This window comes from Cricetulus griseus, chromosome 2 (assembly GCF_003668045.3).
Source record: "Cricetulus griseus strain 17A/GY chromosome 2, alternate assembly CriGri-PICRH-1.0, whole genome shotgun sequence".
NCBI lineage: Eukaryota > Metazoa > Chordata > Mammalia > Rodentia > Cricetidae > Cricetulus > Cricetulus griseus.
This window is the reverse complement of record NC_048595.1, coordinates 318,112,621-318,130,562: the sequence shown is the minus strand read 5'-3', so window position 1 is coordinate 318,130,562 and position 17,942 is coordinate 318,112,621. Positions and strand designations below refer to the sequence as shown.

Below are 17,942 nucleotides of genomic sequence, written 5' to 3'. Positions count from 1 at the left end.
CGTTACAGCCCGCAGAGGGCTGGCCACCCTGAAAACAATGGTCTCCCAATTCTTCTCTTCTCTGCTGGACATGAGTCCCTCAAATCTAAGCGATGACAGTTGAACTGTTTCCCTATTAAGAGGGCAAAAGGCACAGAGAAAGGATCAGGATTGGAAGGAAAGTTTCTTCCCTTTCCCTCTTCCAGATTTAATACCTCCCACTGGAGGATCCTGCTCACTTCCAGTATCATAACCTGAAATCACCATGGAGACAAGACCAGGTACATTTGATGGGGGCAATAGAGGTGAACTTTGATGTTCCAGCCTTTCTGCTTACAAGCTGTGCAAAACTGGAGTTACCTCATCATTTGTGCCTCACAAACACCATGCTTCTGTGCAAACGAACATACATGATGTATGACAAAAAACTAGAAGAACAACTGCCATGGAAGTGCTCTGGAGTGGCTCCTATCAACTCCTATCCCAACTGCTGGGCTGATATTCGTCCTCCATACTATCCAGCAGCAGTCAGTTTAACGTTAGTATCCACTGTTTCATAGAGTTAGTCAGCCACTGAAAGTATGTTTACTATTCTTACACTGAAAGATATATTAGCTTTAAAAACACAGTATAGTGTAACAGACAAAAAGCTAAATCAGTGACTGCTAACTTGAGTCTGGTATATTTATTTCTTTTCATTTCAGCCACTACATAAGTATCTATTGGTAATTATAAAAACCACACTATACTGTGGAAAGATGGTTCCCATGGTTACTATTATTTCTACAACACAGCCTTGTCTATAGTCTTGCTTGTTTGTTTCCTTCTTTAAAAATATGTTTGAAATGTTCTCACCTGTGATACTGCTAAAGACCTAACAGCCAACTTTCTTTTAAAATAGTCTTACCCGTGATATTGATAAAGAGCTAACAGGCAACTTCCTTTCATATGCTTTGTCCATTAAGGATGCAAGATCAGCTGTAAGACAAAGGAGAAAGAACCTTGTTAAACATACACATTTCTCCAGAAAAATCCACCAGATCGACTCCTGCCAGATGGCTGCACACATTACAAAGTCAGTATCAAAACAGATGCTCACTCTTGCTCTTTTTCAGAAATTGAGGACAACTGACATTAGTCACAATTTTAAATGATTTGTTGAACTAGAGAATGTAAAATAATAATTAAAAATACAAATTTAGCTCTTAAAAAAGGATCAATAAGATACTTCTGTAAGTAAACACAAAGTATTACGTTTGTGAGACTCCAGGAAAAGAAACTCGAGGTAGAGCAGGCACGGGGACTTGTCTCTAGTCACTATAAGGATTCAGGCATTATGCTGGCCTGTCCCTGTCACCTGGAAGAATGCACTCAGACAGTACCACTGTCAGCCTAGGTGCAAAGGACCCCTTTAAAAGAAAGACCCCTGCCGGGCGTTGGTGGCACACGCCTTTAATCCCAGCACTCGGGAGGCAGAGGCAGGTGGATCTCTGTGAGTTCGAGGCCAGCCTGGTCTCCAGAGCGAGTGCCAGGATAGGCTCCAAAGCTACCCCTGTCTCGAAAAACCAAATAAAAAAAAAAAAAAAAAAAGAAAGACCGCTGCCCACTTAAGAATCTCTTTCCCAGCTCCTCTCTTTGCAGCTTTCTCTAGCTCCTCTCTTTCTGCTCTCTCCCACCATGGTTCCCCTGGAGCAGACAGGACTTTTCCTGTCTCCCTCTTCTCTTCTGTCCTCTCTGTCTCTGTGTTTCTTTACTTCCCTCCCCCAATAATTTCTCACTTAAGCTCTGTCTGCCTGGCATGTTTGTACCTCGACTTAGTTGGTCAACCTCGTCTGACATGGAATCCGCCAAGGTCCCACACACAAGCTTCCCCTTAGGCTTTATTGTAACAGTCACCATCACTGACACCCCAACAGTGTACAGCAGTCAAATTTTATGTTAGCACTCTAAAGGTTTTGTAATCGTCATTTACCAAGGAACTTCAGATATTCCCTGAACAAAGCAGAATTCCCTTGACTATCCTTCCCGATTAGTAGCCTCCAGCACCAAGGTGTTGGCTCCTCTCAACAGAATACCAGTAAGAACACTGAGGACTTGTGATGTCACACTGACCTCAGACTCTAAGATCACCTGCCATCCTAGACAACACACACTCCACATAGTTTTCGTCTCATCACATCACTGCTTCTCAAACTTACAATATTGTCGAACTCCCCTCATCCTCTGGCTCATGATTCAATCCCATTTCACTGAAAGTAATCTAAAGAGCATCATCCTTCTATCAAATCTACCAGGCCATTACATCTGTGCCTTCTAGGGATAAATGGTATTGACAACAAAAGCTCCCCCTGCTCTCATTTTTTCCTCACAGTCACCTCTTTCTTCTGTGTCCCTAACAGCAAGCCTCCCTCAAAGACTCACCCAACAGGACAGTTAGTATTCCAGGTTCTCTCAGATTTGGGTTTCCATCCCTCCCTAACAGTGACACACACTTCCAGATTACTAAACCCAGTCATTAACTCTCCATCCTGGTTTTACTTGAGCTCTCTCTTTCGACAGAGCTATATATACTTAATGAAATGTTTGTCCTCTCAACCCCACCCCCACCATTTCTTGGGCTCTTCTGCAGAATCCCCTCTTCTGGACGCCCAAGTCTCAGTAAAGTATGCTAAGGCTTCGCCATGGGGCTCAGGTGCTACACAAGTCAGTCTCTCCCACAGCTTCAGTCTCAGTGTTGGTTCTGTGTGTAGACATCTACCCAATTCTGCCCTTTAACTCCAGACCTCCATTTCCAGTTGCATACAGACATCTCCATTTGTGTGTAATAGGCCTTTCAATTGCATATTCACTAAATTCTTCAACTCCCTACTCTAAGTATGCTTTCACCATCTCAGTAAAAAGAGATGAATGGCTGGTTAAAAAGTAGGAGTTGTCCTTGATCCCACTGTTTTTCACACTCTATAAGTAACTGGTCAGCAATATCTACAGGCTCCACATTTGAATAAATACATATTTAATCCACCATCTCCATTGCTAGGCTACCAATCTCTTATGCTTTACTAACTACTGAGGAGTCTAGGAGATAACTCAAGCAAGCATGAAGACCCAAGTTTGACCACCAGCACAAATGTAAACAGCTAAGCATGATGACATGTGCTTGTGATTCCTGTGTTCTTCAGGTCACTGGGGCTATCTGGCCATCCAGGCAGCCAGCTAACGTGGTAAGTTCCAGACCAGTTTGAGTTGCCTCAAACAACATAGTGAAAGAAACTTGAGGCTATCGTCTGGCCTCCTCCCACACCTGCATAGATGTACACACGCAGCCACTACCATCCACGCAAACACACATGTCATCACTTTACCCTTACAGTCAACCTCCAGGCAAGAAGACAGGATGAGGGAGGCTTTTAAAGACAGTTCAAATCCTGTTACACTCTTTCTGAACCAAAATGTTTTCTACTAACTACAAATGCCCATGCAAAATGGTTCTCCTCCTTCCCTTACATTACAAGTGTCAGGGAAGAACTAAATTCATTGACTTATACTCAGTTTATGGGCCAGTTCCATGAAAAGCACCCAGGAAATATCTAAAGGCAGGATGCAAAGAAAGGATGAGGAATAAATGACTACACTTCTCAGGCTTTCTCACTCCAGTGGATGAAATGAGTAGCAAATCTTGAGACATTCAGAGACACTTAGCCAACACCTGTACACTGGTAACCTCTTACTGTGCATTTAACCTTTTTTTTTTCTTCTCATTTCTCTGGGGAAATGGCCCTTATGACTTATAGCAACTGGGGAAAAACAACTTTATAAAACTCCTAAAACCTGACATGACGTAAATAAATAGCCTTTTTAATGACCATTGTATTGAAACAACATCTATAAAACCCACAAACAGATCCTTAAAACCCCTTCCTACTAGGGGATCAATATTGTCGAGTGTAGTTGCTCATAATTACATACCAAACAGCTCTCTCATGGTACCAAGTCTATAATTATGACCACTCTTATATTAATGATCAATATGAGGAATCACCTCCCTTTATTCAAAATATATACTGTATTCAAACAAGCAAACAAACAAGCAAAGCCAGGATCAGAAGCTACTGGCCTAATGAAATGGCCAGCAAGCTCCCTTCCCTTGTCCTTTTCACAGTACACACAGCATCTCACCCATCACAGGACTGACACAACATCGCTGATCACCTCCAGGCGTGGTAACCAGATTCTATCTGAAGCCTTCACACCCAAGCATCTTCAGTCAAGTGGAATTGGCCAGGGCTTCAAAAAAGGCAACAGCTGCCGAGCCCGCATCTGATGAATAACATTTACATACTGCAAGTCAGAAAGGTTTGCTGCAAACACACTATGTGACCAATCACCTTGCGTTAAAGTGCTGTTGTGATGGATGAGGCAGAAAACAGCAAAGGGCAAGAGGGCTAGGACAGCGGGACAGCTGCAGCATATGGAGGGCCAGCACCACAGGCTTCTGGACCGTGGCCGTCCACAGCCAAAGTCACACTTCAGGCACTAGTGAGGAGCCAACAGATGCCCAAGTTCTGTTCAATGGACTGTGCCAAAGATGTTGTTTTGCTGGGCCCTCAGCTCCCCAGGAATATACACTGAAGCTGATGGCTGTGGACAACACGGATTAGGGAAAAATGGATCTGAAGTAAGAATTCTTCATATAGCAGGATTTCAACTACACAACGTGGAAACATGTTTAGAAGATGAAACACGGGACAATAATAAAGTGTTTTTGTTTGAAGATAGCAATAGCACTGAGGATCTAAGGACATAAAAGGTTTTAGTGAGAACCCTGACTTTTTATAATGATGGTGTGAACTCCCTAAAACTGTAAGCAGGGTAGCGGTAGAGGCAGAAGGATCTCTGAGTTTGAAGCCAGCCTGGTCTACAGAGCAAGTTCCAGGAAAGCCAAGGCTACAAAGAGAAACTTGTCTGGGGGTGTGAGTGGGGGCGGGGAGGAACAACATAAAAACAAATAAAACTGAGCTTTGAAAAAGGTAGGAATAATTGCCAGGGCACACAGACATTCACACTTAGAAGGCTGAGGGAATAATTACAGTGGCAGTCACCCTAAAGCATGGGCATAGAGCCTTTGCTTTAGTAGTGGGTAGCATCAGAGGGTAACAAGGTGAAGCTGGTTAGAGGGCTCTCGTGTACAGTCAGGCTGGAGCTGCATTTGTACTGAAAAGAGAAACCGGAAAATAATGCCTCTATAAGCAAGGACTGCTGCTCTCCGAGGGTTCTAAACCACAAGTCACCCCTGATGCCTCTAAAACCTTCAAAATATGTCAAGCTAAGGATACTATTCAAAGGGGTGTTCTTTTACACAAAATCTAAAAATAGCTAACTAATCTAAAGGATAAGAAGCATATCAACCATTGCTTGGGAGCCTGGGTATGGAGCAGAAGAAAGGAGGGAACAGTTTTAAGGGACTAGAGAAAACTTCCTTTGGAAGGTGATAGGACTGTGATGTATAAGGTCCTATATAGATTTACATCTATCAAAACTTATTAGACTGTATGCTTTAGGTATGGTTTGTTTTAATGTAAATCCTGTAACAAAGCTCAAAAGAAAGGGATAGATAGAAAAAAAACAGAAAATAAAAACAGGCATAGTGCTGATGTCTATAATCCTAGCACCCAGGAGTCTGAGGCAAGAAGAGTACAAGTTTGAGGGCAGACTATACTGCACATCATGAGCTTGTCTCAAAAAGCAAGCAAGCAAGCAAGCAAGTAGTAAGTTCAGGAGCAAGCTAGACATAAATGAGAACCGGTGGACTGAAACTCAGACTGGGGCAAAATTACAGAGACTGCAGCAAGGAACTATGAGGATGACATTGAGACACTGAAAACATTAAGTTCAGAAATAAACGTAATGCCAAAAAAGTAAATGAAGAGAATGAGATGAGGTGACACGTACTAGGAAAATAGCTGAGGATTTTATATATGTGTGTGCATGTTCATATGTGTACAGCCTATGAATGTGTGTGGAGGCCACAGGTCAGCACCAGTGTCATTCAGTCCCCCAGGCATTGTCGACACTAGAACTTGCCAATTAGGCTGAACTGTCTGTCACAGAGCCTCAGGGATCCCCGGTGTTGATACTCCAGGCATGTACTATCACACCTCCTCCCTTTTTAAGATTTATTTTATGTGTAGTGTTTTATCTGCATGTATGTATATGCACCATTTCCTTGCAGTGTCTGACAGGTGCCAGGTCCAGTGGGAATGGAGTTACTGGTGGCTGTGAACCATCAGGTGAATGCTGGGAATCAAATCAGATTCTCTATAAGAGCAGCAAATGCTGACTCATCTCTCCAGCAGCCCCACATCTGGTTTCCTCACTAGGTTTGGGGGCTCAAACAGAGCCTCATACTTTCCCAGCAAGCACTTTACTAAACCAGCTGCCTCCTGGAAATTTTTCAGAATAAAAAGATAGTTGTCTAAACATATCAAGTTTATATCAAGTCAAGTCCAACGAGCAAAATTAGATTTATACTATATGTCACTGTGAAACTGGAGAATGACATCACCTTAAAAGCAACTAGAAGAAAAAAAAGAAGCAATTTATAAAGGAAAACAAAAACAAAAAAAATCTTCCAAACAAACCAAGGACTTTCACTCTACCAGGTTTTTGTTTTGTTTTGTTTTAAGTAGTCAAATTGGAAGGCAAAAATAGAATTAGATGACAAAATGACAGAAGTCAATACTCACAGATGAGAGTTGTACCTCTAGAAGGACAGTGTAAAGCACTCGCTAAGGAGCCCTTCAGAGGTTGATTTCGGCAGCTGTATGGTTAGAAGACGACTTCAGATGCTACAAGCACTGAGAGTACATCAAAGTGCTACACCTGTGGTGAAGGAGCTGCTTAAACATGGCTCTGTGAAGGATAACGCTTTAGTATTGGACAGCAACTGCGTTCGTGTCGTGTGTGTGTGTGTGTGTGTGTGTGTGTGTGTGTGTGTGTGGTGTGTGTGTGTGTGTGTGTGTGTGTGTGTGTGTGTGTAAACTGTTCTAAAGGATAAAGTGATGAACATTAAAATTAAAGTGAAATAATTACCTTAGAAGATGTAGGACAATAATCTTAAGAAAAAGAAATAGAGGATATAACTTTTAGACCAGGAAAATGAAAAAAATGTAAAAACCAAACCACCTCTAGCCCAAGGATGAGAAAGGAGTGGAGTGGAGTTGGGAAAGGCTCTCCCTGCTTCTTTGTCACATAAGTGGTAAGTGAGCAGCTTTCCAAAGGACCAGGTGGGGGTGCAGAAGTAGAGAAAAGGGCTACGCACTGTTAATTGCTGAAAGCATACAGCGAGTGATGGGGTTCTTTACACATTACTTTCCTGTTTTACATTTTCTCATGTAAAACGCTTTTTATAAAGTAGCCTATAGTGTCACAAGTCAGGGGTTCCGGTGTGTACCAAGAAAGCGAGACACAACCCGGCCTCCGGAGCGTGAAGAATGCTCCATGTCCTATGCGGCTGTGCTCACTTTGTGGTAATTCACTGCATATGATCTGTGCATCTTTTGGAATGTACAAGGCAATGCAACAAACAACTTTCAGGAAAAGAGAAAACGCAGCATTTCAACGCTCAAGGACTCCAGGCACCGCGCAAGCAGCCTCTCCAGGGCCGGCGGGCGGCGCCAAAGACGCCACACCGGCTGCCGCACCAATGGGGGCCACAGGAGTAAATGCCTCATATCGGCCCTCCTCCCTCCTCCAATCAGCGAGCCCGACACGAGCACCTCACGGCCCGCCCATCCCGATGTCCAATCACCGCGCTCCACATGAGCGCGCGCTCCCTGATAGATCCGTGCCCAGCACAGAAGAAAGACCATTTCTCGCAAGGACCACACTGCCATCTACTGCCTGGTCAGCGGGGATGCAGCCACAGGAGCACCAGGAGCAGGCAGCAGGCAGCTTCCCTGCAAGCACTCATGCCACACAGAAATATATGCTTGTATGAACCAGAGGCGACAGCAGTTACTTTCTGTTACACAATGGGAAAATAGAGTCTTCAAGCAGTCTGAATATCAAACTTCATTTCACATCAAATATTACATACAGGGTCCAACCAGGGACTCATTTCATTTGTTTCTAAGATGAATGTTTAGGAACTAAGGCAGACACCACACATCCCCAAATTATAGCTATAGCTAGTAGCAACTGAACACAAACTCAGATGCCAGTCTCTTAGGTGCAGAATCCACATCACACTTCTTAAGAAAGGCACAGATAAAAAGGAGGAAAACATGCTAGGCAGTGGTGGCACATGCCTTTGATCCCAGCACTCAGGAGGCAGAGGCAATCGGATCTCTGAGTTTAAGATTGCTAGCCTGATGTACAGAGTAAGTTCCAGGACAGTCTGGGCTACACAAAGAAACCCTTTCTCAAAAAAAAAAAAAAAAAAAAAGGTAGGAGGCAGAGGGCAACAATGATTTGGAGGTGTTCAGTAAACACTGATTGAATCTGCTTTTTTAAGTATTGCTCTTAACAAAGAAGAGACAATTGCCCCAGTGATATTTATGTCACAGACTATCATCCTCATTCTTTGGCAAACAACTTGTTTATTCATGTAGGCAGGACAAAGATCCCTGGATTTGTGTTCATATAATAGATCTAACTACCTAACACAAGACACAAACAGTGGCTATCTCCATTTCCTCATCTTTCCTTCATACCTAGTAAAATGTTTAAAAAGCTTTCCCAGAATGCACCATTCCTCTATTTGTATTTCTATAGCATGTGGATAATTCATGTATGGCACAAGAAAACAATTTTTGCTATGTAATTATTTGAAGCTACATTGGAATTATGACTAGTATCGTGGCTTCTAAAGAGGTGAAGAACTGACTTCAGAGGGCGTCTTAGCATATGTGTAGGTTATTTATGGCTTTCACAATGACTGGAAGGCATAGCTAGTACTTTTTGGAAAGAAGACACAGAACTGGTATAGCATGCAAAGCTGTGACTCTCCCCACAAAATCCTGCCTCTGCCTGGAGCCTAGATCTAAGCATAGAAGGGAGATCACAGCAAGGCCAGTGAAAAACCCATGCAGATGGATGGAAAGCAGAGGTACTGGTGTGAAACTTAGTATTTCTGGGTAAGGATCAAGCAGCATTGAACACCCAGATCTTGCTTCTAATATCACTCCCCACTAAAAGGAATGAGAGTTCCCAAGAGGGGGCTGAGTCCAGGGCTAGGGAAGGGAATGTACAAGATAACCCTACAACACACTATTAAGTGAGTAAGAAGCAAGTGATGAGAACGAGAACACGGACGCTAACTGGAAAGCACTTATACTAGCCAGGCAGGCATGGGACACTGACTTTCAAGTAATGATAGCAATGAACCATTAAAAAAAATCCCACAAATCCACAAAATGTCAACATAATGCATGACAGATAAATGAGAAACACAACAGGAAGCAAGGTCTGTAGCTTAAGGAGAACACTGAGTGTTAACCAGTAAGTATGGAGGGGTTGTAGGATTTGGAAAGTCATCGCTTTGCAGCCTTCACAGTACAGACTGACTCAGACCAGAAGCATGAATGGGGAAAAAAATCCAAGGGCAAACTTGAGAAGCAGCAGGAAATCATCATTATGTTAAGTGTCTCCCTACTTACAGGAGGAAAACCAGTCAAAATTGCAGGGGAGAAATGAGATGCTCATGATGACAAGACAGAAGCTGGCATGGCTAGTGGAAGCATACAGACATCACTGTGTCCAGATGACACACCCTGACAGAGCCACAACATCACTCAATAGCCTGGCTGGGGAGGCAAAACTGGAACCTACCATAAAGAAGGTAAGAACAGGGCAGGGTGGGTGGAGAGATGGATGGGGGCTGGAGAGATGGTTCATTGGCTAAGAGCACTGGCTGTTCTTCCAGAGGACCCAGATTCAATTCCCAGCACCCACATGGCAACTCACAACTGTAACTCCTGTCCTATGGGATCTGACACCCTCACATAGACATATATGCAAGCAAAACACTAAGGCACATAAACTAAAAACAAATAAATTATTTGAAAAAAGGAAAAATAACAGCATAAGAAATAAGAAAGGATAAGAAATAACTTCAAGCCGGGTGTTAGTGGCGCATGCCTTTAATCCCAGCACTCGGGAGGCAGAGGCAGGCGGATCTCTGTGAGTTCGAGGCCAGCCTGGTCTCCAGAGTGAGTTCCAGGATAGGCTCCAAAGCTACACAGAGAAACCCTATCTCAAAAAACCAAAAACAAAAAGAACACACACAAAAAAAGAAAGAACTTCAAATTAAAGAAGACATGATTTAAATGCCATGTGAATGGATGATTCTTGTATTACAGAAGGAAAAAATGTGATAAAAGACATTTTTAGAGTCAAATGACAAAAAAAAAAGCATTAACTAATGAACTCCATAAATATGCTATGGCATATAATATGTTGGGTAATGCATGCTGAAGAATTTAAGATAAGAGGACTATAATGCATGCAGCAAACTCTAAGATAATTAAAAAAAATAGCATGTGCACACCTCTCTGAAAGGGACACAATAGGTTTTCCACACACAGGCTCTCGAATGCTCTCACCACAAAATGAGAAAGCAAAAACAAATACACCCAAAATGATAACAAAAAGTGAATATGGGCAAAGGGTAAGGAGGAACTTGCTAATTTTCTTTGAGTTGAAATCACTTTCAGGGGCTAAGACACAACTCAGTAAGAGTGCTTGATGCACATGCATGAAAACTGAGTGTGAACCCCCATCACCCATATAAAAAGCCCCAAATGGCCTATTAACCCCATTACTGGGGGGGGGGGGTTGGGGTACTTACTGATGGGAAGCTTGCTTAGGTTTGTTGGCAGCCAACTCACCTCCAAGTTAAGTGAGAGACATTTTTACTACTTAAAAACCTGCTTCTAATTAATGGAACTAATTTCATTTTACACATAAACACAAAGTACTTCTTCCATAATTAAAGATAAATTGCATTTCAATGCAAACTGACTAAAGACAGACTTTTGAGTCATCCAGAGCTTTACCAAAAACTGTTCTTTTTATAAATAAAATTGTCATTCTACAGCCACTTGCCATGTCTGATTTCGCTGTATCATCTTTGACCATGCCCATTGTCCTTTATGTCAGTGGCTATGTACTCAAGAATGCAAGCATGTAGCTACTTCTGACTCCTCAGTAAGGCCTAAATAGCTCATTATATTTTGAAACACTACTATACACCAAATCATTTCATTTTTGTTTCTTTTTTACATCATGGTAATTATATAAATTTAAAAGTATTATGAGGAGAAACATTATATTAGCTTTGAATTTAATTTCAAGACACTGTATAGTGCTGATTTAACCCTTTAAAGCAAGAGTCAGACTGTAAACTCCGTTTGGAGGGCTTGATCACTCACTTTCACCCCTACCCAGTGGCTGGCCCCATCCACACACCCATTCCAGAGCTTCTGGCTAACTCTGCAACTCACATTCTCAGGGAAGACCATGATCATTCTGAAACATCCAAAAGGTAGCCAGAACTGTCATCTACGTCCCTGCATTTGTGAAGATTCATCACAAAGAGGGCTTCGCTCTTATCTAACATAAGCACAAGGGTGGGGTGATGTTAGGTCAGCCGTGGAATCCACGAGCTCAGCAGCAGTCTCATAACACACTCCAATCTATCTATTCACTCGGCAGTGTCCTGACCATGTTCTATGTATTACAGCACAGTCAGAAGTGTGCTAGTCCATTTGCAAAACGCGCTTGTGGGGTCAGTGACTTCTTTTATGCCCTGATAACGTACACAAGAAAGGCCACTGTCTGTGAGCTGTGACAAAGGAAGAAGGGGAATAGGCGGTAAGCATGAGTGTTCTCCTGGGAAGACACTCACTGTCATTTCACGGCTTCCATGGCAAATTTCCATGGCAAATTTGCTTCCAGATATGTCACTTGGTAATGATATATAAGTTAAGAAAATAATGGGATTGAAAATTAAAAAAAAAAATAGTACAAAGTATAAAATTCTGTAAAATAGAGACAGGCTGCATGAAACTACGTGATACAATGAATGAAAAGCAAGAAAGGCTTACACAACCTCAGTAGTGTGATCATCAAGGCAAATAATCAATAAGACAGTATGAGGAATGTAGGGGGCAGCAAAGGTGATTCTGCCATGTGTGAGCATAATTCTTTTCAGGATTTAAAATGTAGTTCTGTAAGCTGAGTCATCATAAAAGTATCTTTTCATGTATGCTTCATGTGAGCACATGATGTGAGACAGGTGGAGTGACAGCAAATGACGGAATACGAGGCCACACCTACCCAGGTGGCACCGCTCCTTCTCTCTTGCTTCCCACTGGTGGCTGTCCGTGTATGCTGCGGAAAGGAGGCATCTTTTACCTGAGGGAAAAGACAATCATCTCAACAGGCATGTTGTTTAAAAGATCTGCTTTACTGAATATGACTTCTGTTGTATTTACAACTTCTAGCTTATGTATTTTTAAAATTCTAACGTGAGTACTGCACAGTTCACAACAAAATGCAAAAAAAAAAAAAAAATCTGAAAAAGTCCTCAGCAGTTTTATAGATAAAAATGCTGGTTGTTTTAACCTATTAATGTTAAAACTGAACGGCATTTATACAATTAAATTACAGCCCAGGTTTTCAGGGTCTTAAAAATCCTTCATAGACCCCAAATAACCTGCTGAACTATTGCGAAGTCATTAACTAGATGTGTTATAGTTATCAACCCTGAAAACATTTTTATTTGATTCTGATTAGTTTACTTACCCTTGTTTTGTATAAAGAAAAGTATCATATCAATGACCCATAGCCCCATGAGGAGATGAAAGAAACTCGAAAGCTAAGCTGGAACCATCACACAGGTGACTGAGCTAGATTCCTGGTGGCTGGCACAGTGCCTGACATCAACAGTACTCAATGAACACTCAATACACATAACCTCCTAGAATAAATAAGAAAGACCTGAGGACAGTCTCAACCAAAGTAAAACCTCCCACACCTAAAAGGATACTTGCAGTAAATGATAGAATAATCTACAACATGGAGAAAAATAAGTAACTGCATCAGGAACATAAAATGTCTTTACAACTTAATAATATAAAACAACCCAACTGAAAAGTAGGCAAAGGATTTGAGCAGAAATACTGTAATAAAAAAAAAAAAAAAAGGGTGGGGTGGGGTGGGAGGAGAGGAGGAAATACTCTGGGCTTGGTAACCCAAGTTTAATCCCAGCCACTGATGCTCCTCTGGCCTCCACATGGGGTCACAGCATATACGTGTTCCCCTCCCCTACAAAGTAAATAAATAAATGTAATTAAAATTTTAATAGTACAAAAGGGGCTGGGGCTATTACTCATAGAGTGCTAACCCAGAATATGTGAGTCTTGTGTTCAATTCCCAATACCACACACACACTCATACACACACATACATACACACACACTCTCTCATAGTACACACACACACACACACACACACACACAAATTGTTCCTTCATTTCTGAGGAGTTAGTTCCAGATTTCCCATGGACACACAAAAAGTCCTAACATAAAATGACATTTCAAAAAAACTGACATAAAGTGATGCAGAATTTGAATATAACTGAGGCATACCTTTCTAAATTTTTAAAATTTCTGTTACATTACTTATAAAACTTAACTCCATGAAAACCAAGTAAAAAGCTGTTTTGTTTGATTATTTAGAGAATAGTGACAAGAAAGGAAAAAAAGACTATCTTCAGTGCAAGTGTAATTTTTTTAAAAAGTACTTATGATTTGGGGTTAACTAAATTAAGAAAAATGCAGAACCTGTGACTATGGACAGTTGAATACATGTACACATACACACACACATGCATGCAGGAACAAGCAAAGATTTTATCATCACTGGCCAGTGGGAAAATACAAAGCAAAGCTGTCTTCTATGAAGACTACAATCATAAAGCAGAAAATATAGTTATGGGTGAAAACAAAACTTTATACATCAATGGTGAAACTATACTGTGGTGAAAGTGATTGGGAAAACAGGCAGTGCCCCAAGTGGTATCACAATTACCAAGTGACCTAGTTATTCTACTCCTAGATAGACATAAGAATGAAAACTTAAATTTGCATCAAATTTACATACCAATGTTCACAGAAGTATTGTTAATAATGGATAAAAAGCAGAAGTGCCTGAAATATCCACAGGTTATATACCAAGACTTGATACATTATTATAATGGGACATTATTTAGCAATTTAAAAGTAAGAATCTTAAAAATATTATGTTAAGTGAAAAGATATCAGTCTCAAAAGAGCACATATTATATCCCACTCCAATGAAATATCAGAATAGGCGAATGTAGAGAGGAAGTAGGTTACTTGTTGCCTACAACTGGCAATGGGGTCTGTATCTAATTGGTATTAGATACAGATTTCTTTGGGGTGTGATAAAAATATCCTAAGTTGGTTGTAAAGATGCTTGCACAGCTCCGTGTTTCTACTAAAAGTCAGAACTGCGTACTTTCAATGAGTGAGTTGTATGGCATGTGAATTCTATGTCAAATGAAGGGAAAGAACAACTCCAAAATAAATGGCAGCTACCCAGAGATCATAACAGAGCACACAGGCATTACAACCTGAGTTTTACATAGGTGGAGAATGACTGAAAATGACATCTGACCACTTCTAGCCTCTACATACATGCACACATACAAGCATGTGCTCAGAAGCATGCATACACACAACACACACACTTTTTTAAAAATAAAATAAAATAGCACACTCATCTTTCTATGATGCTTTATGGATGTCACAAAGCTCTTTCCATCACTACACACTATGGGTCTATATATTAATGTTACAACCAAAGAATTTCTACAGCCAGTGGTAAAAGATTAAATGAAGCCAACCAAAAGCAACGTGGAAGATCTAGACTCTCAAACTTTAGTATGCATATGAATCTCATTAAAATTCGGACAGTTTTGTAGGTCTAGAGTGAAGACCGATTCTGCAATGAAAGTCCTCAGACCACATTTGAATGAGTAAGGAAGACAGACTTCAGACTCACAGGCTTAGTGCTCAACCTGTCCAATCCCTCTCTACACATGCCACTCAAAATGTTTACTTAGCCAAACTGAGGCAAAAGTGGAAGTATTTGCAAGTTCAAGGACAACCTGCCCTATGTAGAGTTTCAAGCCAACCAACCCAACATAGTGAGACTCTATCTCAAAGAACTAGAGTGTTTACAATTTTCCCATGCTTTCCCTTGAGAATATTGAGCAACAATATTCTTTAAAATAAGTATCCTTAATAAAAAGAAATGTTTTGTCTATTGACTACTATAATACTTTTAAGGACAAAAATTTAGTTAGTTTGTTTGTTTATTTATTTAGAGACAGGATTTCTCTGTGTCCACCCTGGCTGTCCTGGAACTTACTTTGTAGACCAGGGTGGCCTTGAACTCCACCTACTTCTGCCTCCCAGGTGCTTGGATTAAAGGTGTGTGCCACCATGCCTGGCTCATTATTTGGGCCTTTAATCAAATGTCTCCAAGTGGTTTTTGTTGTTGAAAAAAGGAAATAATGCCAGGCATTGGTGGTGCACGCCTTTAGTCCCAGCACTCAGGAGGGAGACACAGGTGGATCTCTGTGAGTTCAAGACCACCCTAGTTTACAAGAGCTACTTCCAGGACAGCCCCCAAAGCCACAGAGAAACCCTGTCTGGGGGGGGCGGGAGAAAGAAAGAGAAAAAGGAAATAACGTGATTATGGAAATAGACAAGCTTTAGAGTCACAATTTAACTTCTAACTCTTGCCTTGCCAATAATAAAAGCTATGAATAACTGGTCAAATCACACAGTACCTCTGAGTATCTTTCATCATACACAGAATGAAGGAATACTACCTATCTCAGCATGGTAGTTAAGGTCTCACTAGTGAATTGATGTCTACTAAACAATGGTAGTAAGCTTCCTTCCTCTATCCTTTCCATATACTCTTCTTTGTTCTTGTTCTAGCTCAGTTAATTTTCCTTCCATCTTTCTGATCATTTTAGCTATATTTTCATCATATTTTAAGTAGACTAGGTGAAAGTCTCATAGTGTTGCATATACTGACTGATTTGTTACAAATTTGTACAAAGCAGAGTAATTTCCAGATCAAACATTTCAATGTCTCTAAGTCAAGTTATTTATCCACAACCCAAATATTGAGTCCTATGTACTTATATTGCCTCCCTATAGACTCCACCTATGGCTTAATGTAGTGTTTGTCAGATATAACTTCTGTAGTGATGAAAATGGTCTAAGTTGTTCAAGAAAAAAGCCACCAGCTACATAGATCCACTGAACACTTAAAATACCTTCTACCACTAAGAAACTTAGTTTTTAATTTTATGTATCTTCAACTTAAATTTAAATAGCTACATGTACTAGCAACCACCGAGTTGGGATAGCACAGGTACAGTATGTTTACTAGCTTAAATTGAAATCAAACTACTCAAAGGTTCTCTCAGGTTGCTCTATGAAATTTTCATTCCCTTGTTAGAATGGTTGTCCCAGACATTACAAACCACAAACAAGCCTCCCTTATCTACTAGATAGGGTCTTAATAGATTTAAAAGAATTTACTAGCAATCATAATTAAAATGGTAAGTAGCTCTATAGAACATTCTTCCTTTAGTGCCAAGTATTGTTCAAATCAATTGACCAAATTGTGATATGCAACATTTTTACTAGGTAGTTCAATCAAGTTAATCCTCAGAAAACTCTTGAGGTCAACTATGAAATTTTTGTTTGTTTGTTTGTTTGTTTTGGTTTTGGTTTTTCCAGACAAGGTTTCTCTGTGTAGCTTTGGAGCCTATCCTGGCACTTGCTCTGGAGACCAGGCTGGCCTCCAACTCACAAGAGATTCACCTGCCTCTGCCTCCCGAGTGATGGGATTAAAGGTGGGCGCCACCAATGCCCGGCTCTGCTATGAAGTTTCTTAATGGTCGTATATTAAATAGTGTGAGCAAGTGTATATTGCTTTTTTTTTTAGGTGGTGTTAGGGGAGGTTCATTGAAAAGTAGAGATAAGCGGCACTGGAAACATCCAAGTGTGGTTGGTTAGTACATTTTACTCCTGTAATCCGGCATATCTTCAAACATTATGAGGTTGTAACCATTGCAACCTGGCTTTTGTGAATACTTTAAAACATGTTTTCATCATCAGATCCACTAAAAAGGTTTTGAGTGGCGTGCAATTAAACTCAGATATCAAAGTGCTCTACGAGTATCTATTAATATTTGTTCATCTACATGTGGAAAACGGTACAAAGGAAATGACAGGCAGAAGTTGTGACCAAGGTCATCGGGGGAAATGAGGTTAGTACTAAAAGGTCCTTTCGCGAGGTGAAGACAGGGGGTCCGGACCACCAAGTACGAGGTAGTGAGGAAAATTTGCCTGATGCCCCTCCAAAGAAACTTCAGGAGGAAGAAAACTGTTCTAGCCCCAAGGGTAGATATATTTGGGTTTTTCATGGCAAGCAAAATGTCTACTGTCTTAACACATTAAACCTGAAAGGCATACGTAAAATCTTTCATGCCATAGCCTTCCTCTACTTCTTATAATTCTGGACTGGCGAGTACTACCCTTGATGAAAATGAGTTATTCCTCCTTTCTAAGCTGCCAATAACCCAAATGGCTTCTCTAGCAACCGGATCCCAGAAGCATTGTGTTCGTCTTGAAAGCCTATCGCTCCCTCCATTCAATGAACAGCGATTTGGGGAGGCCCAATGGAGCCGCCCCTCCAAGGCAGCAGCCACCAACCTGCCAGGGAAAGGCGACGCGTAGACAATCTCCGAGCCAGGAGCATTCCACACCGCACCATGGGGGCCGCCATCTTGAAGCGTACCAAGTGGAACGCCGGCCCGGGGGGGTCACCTCCGCCGGAAGTGGCCCATCTTG

The 17,942-nt window shown here is 41.2% G+C and overlaps 1 protein-coding gene across 2 annotated transcripts in view; it reads right to left on the bottom strand.

Annotated features, from left to right (window-relative positions):
• Mrps27 (mitochondrial ribosomal protein S27) overlaps positions 1-17,939 on the bottom strand; it is an 82,326-nt gene extending 64,387 nt beyond the window's left edge. For both annotated transcript variants that reach the window (XM_027401645.2, XM_027401646.2), the window contains exons 1-3: positions 17,805-17,939; positions 12,316-12,393; positions 887-957 (exon numbers count right to left, since the gene is read on the bottom strand). In XM_027401645.2, the coding sequence (XP_027257446.1) occupies positions 887-957; positions 12,316-12,393; positions 17,805-17,877 (222 nt within the window). In that variant the 5' untranslated portion in view covers positions 17,878-17,939. The remainder of the gene's footprint in view (positions 1-886; positions 958-12,315; positions 12,394-17,804) is intronic.
• Positions 17,940-17,942: the final 3 nt, after the last annotated feature.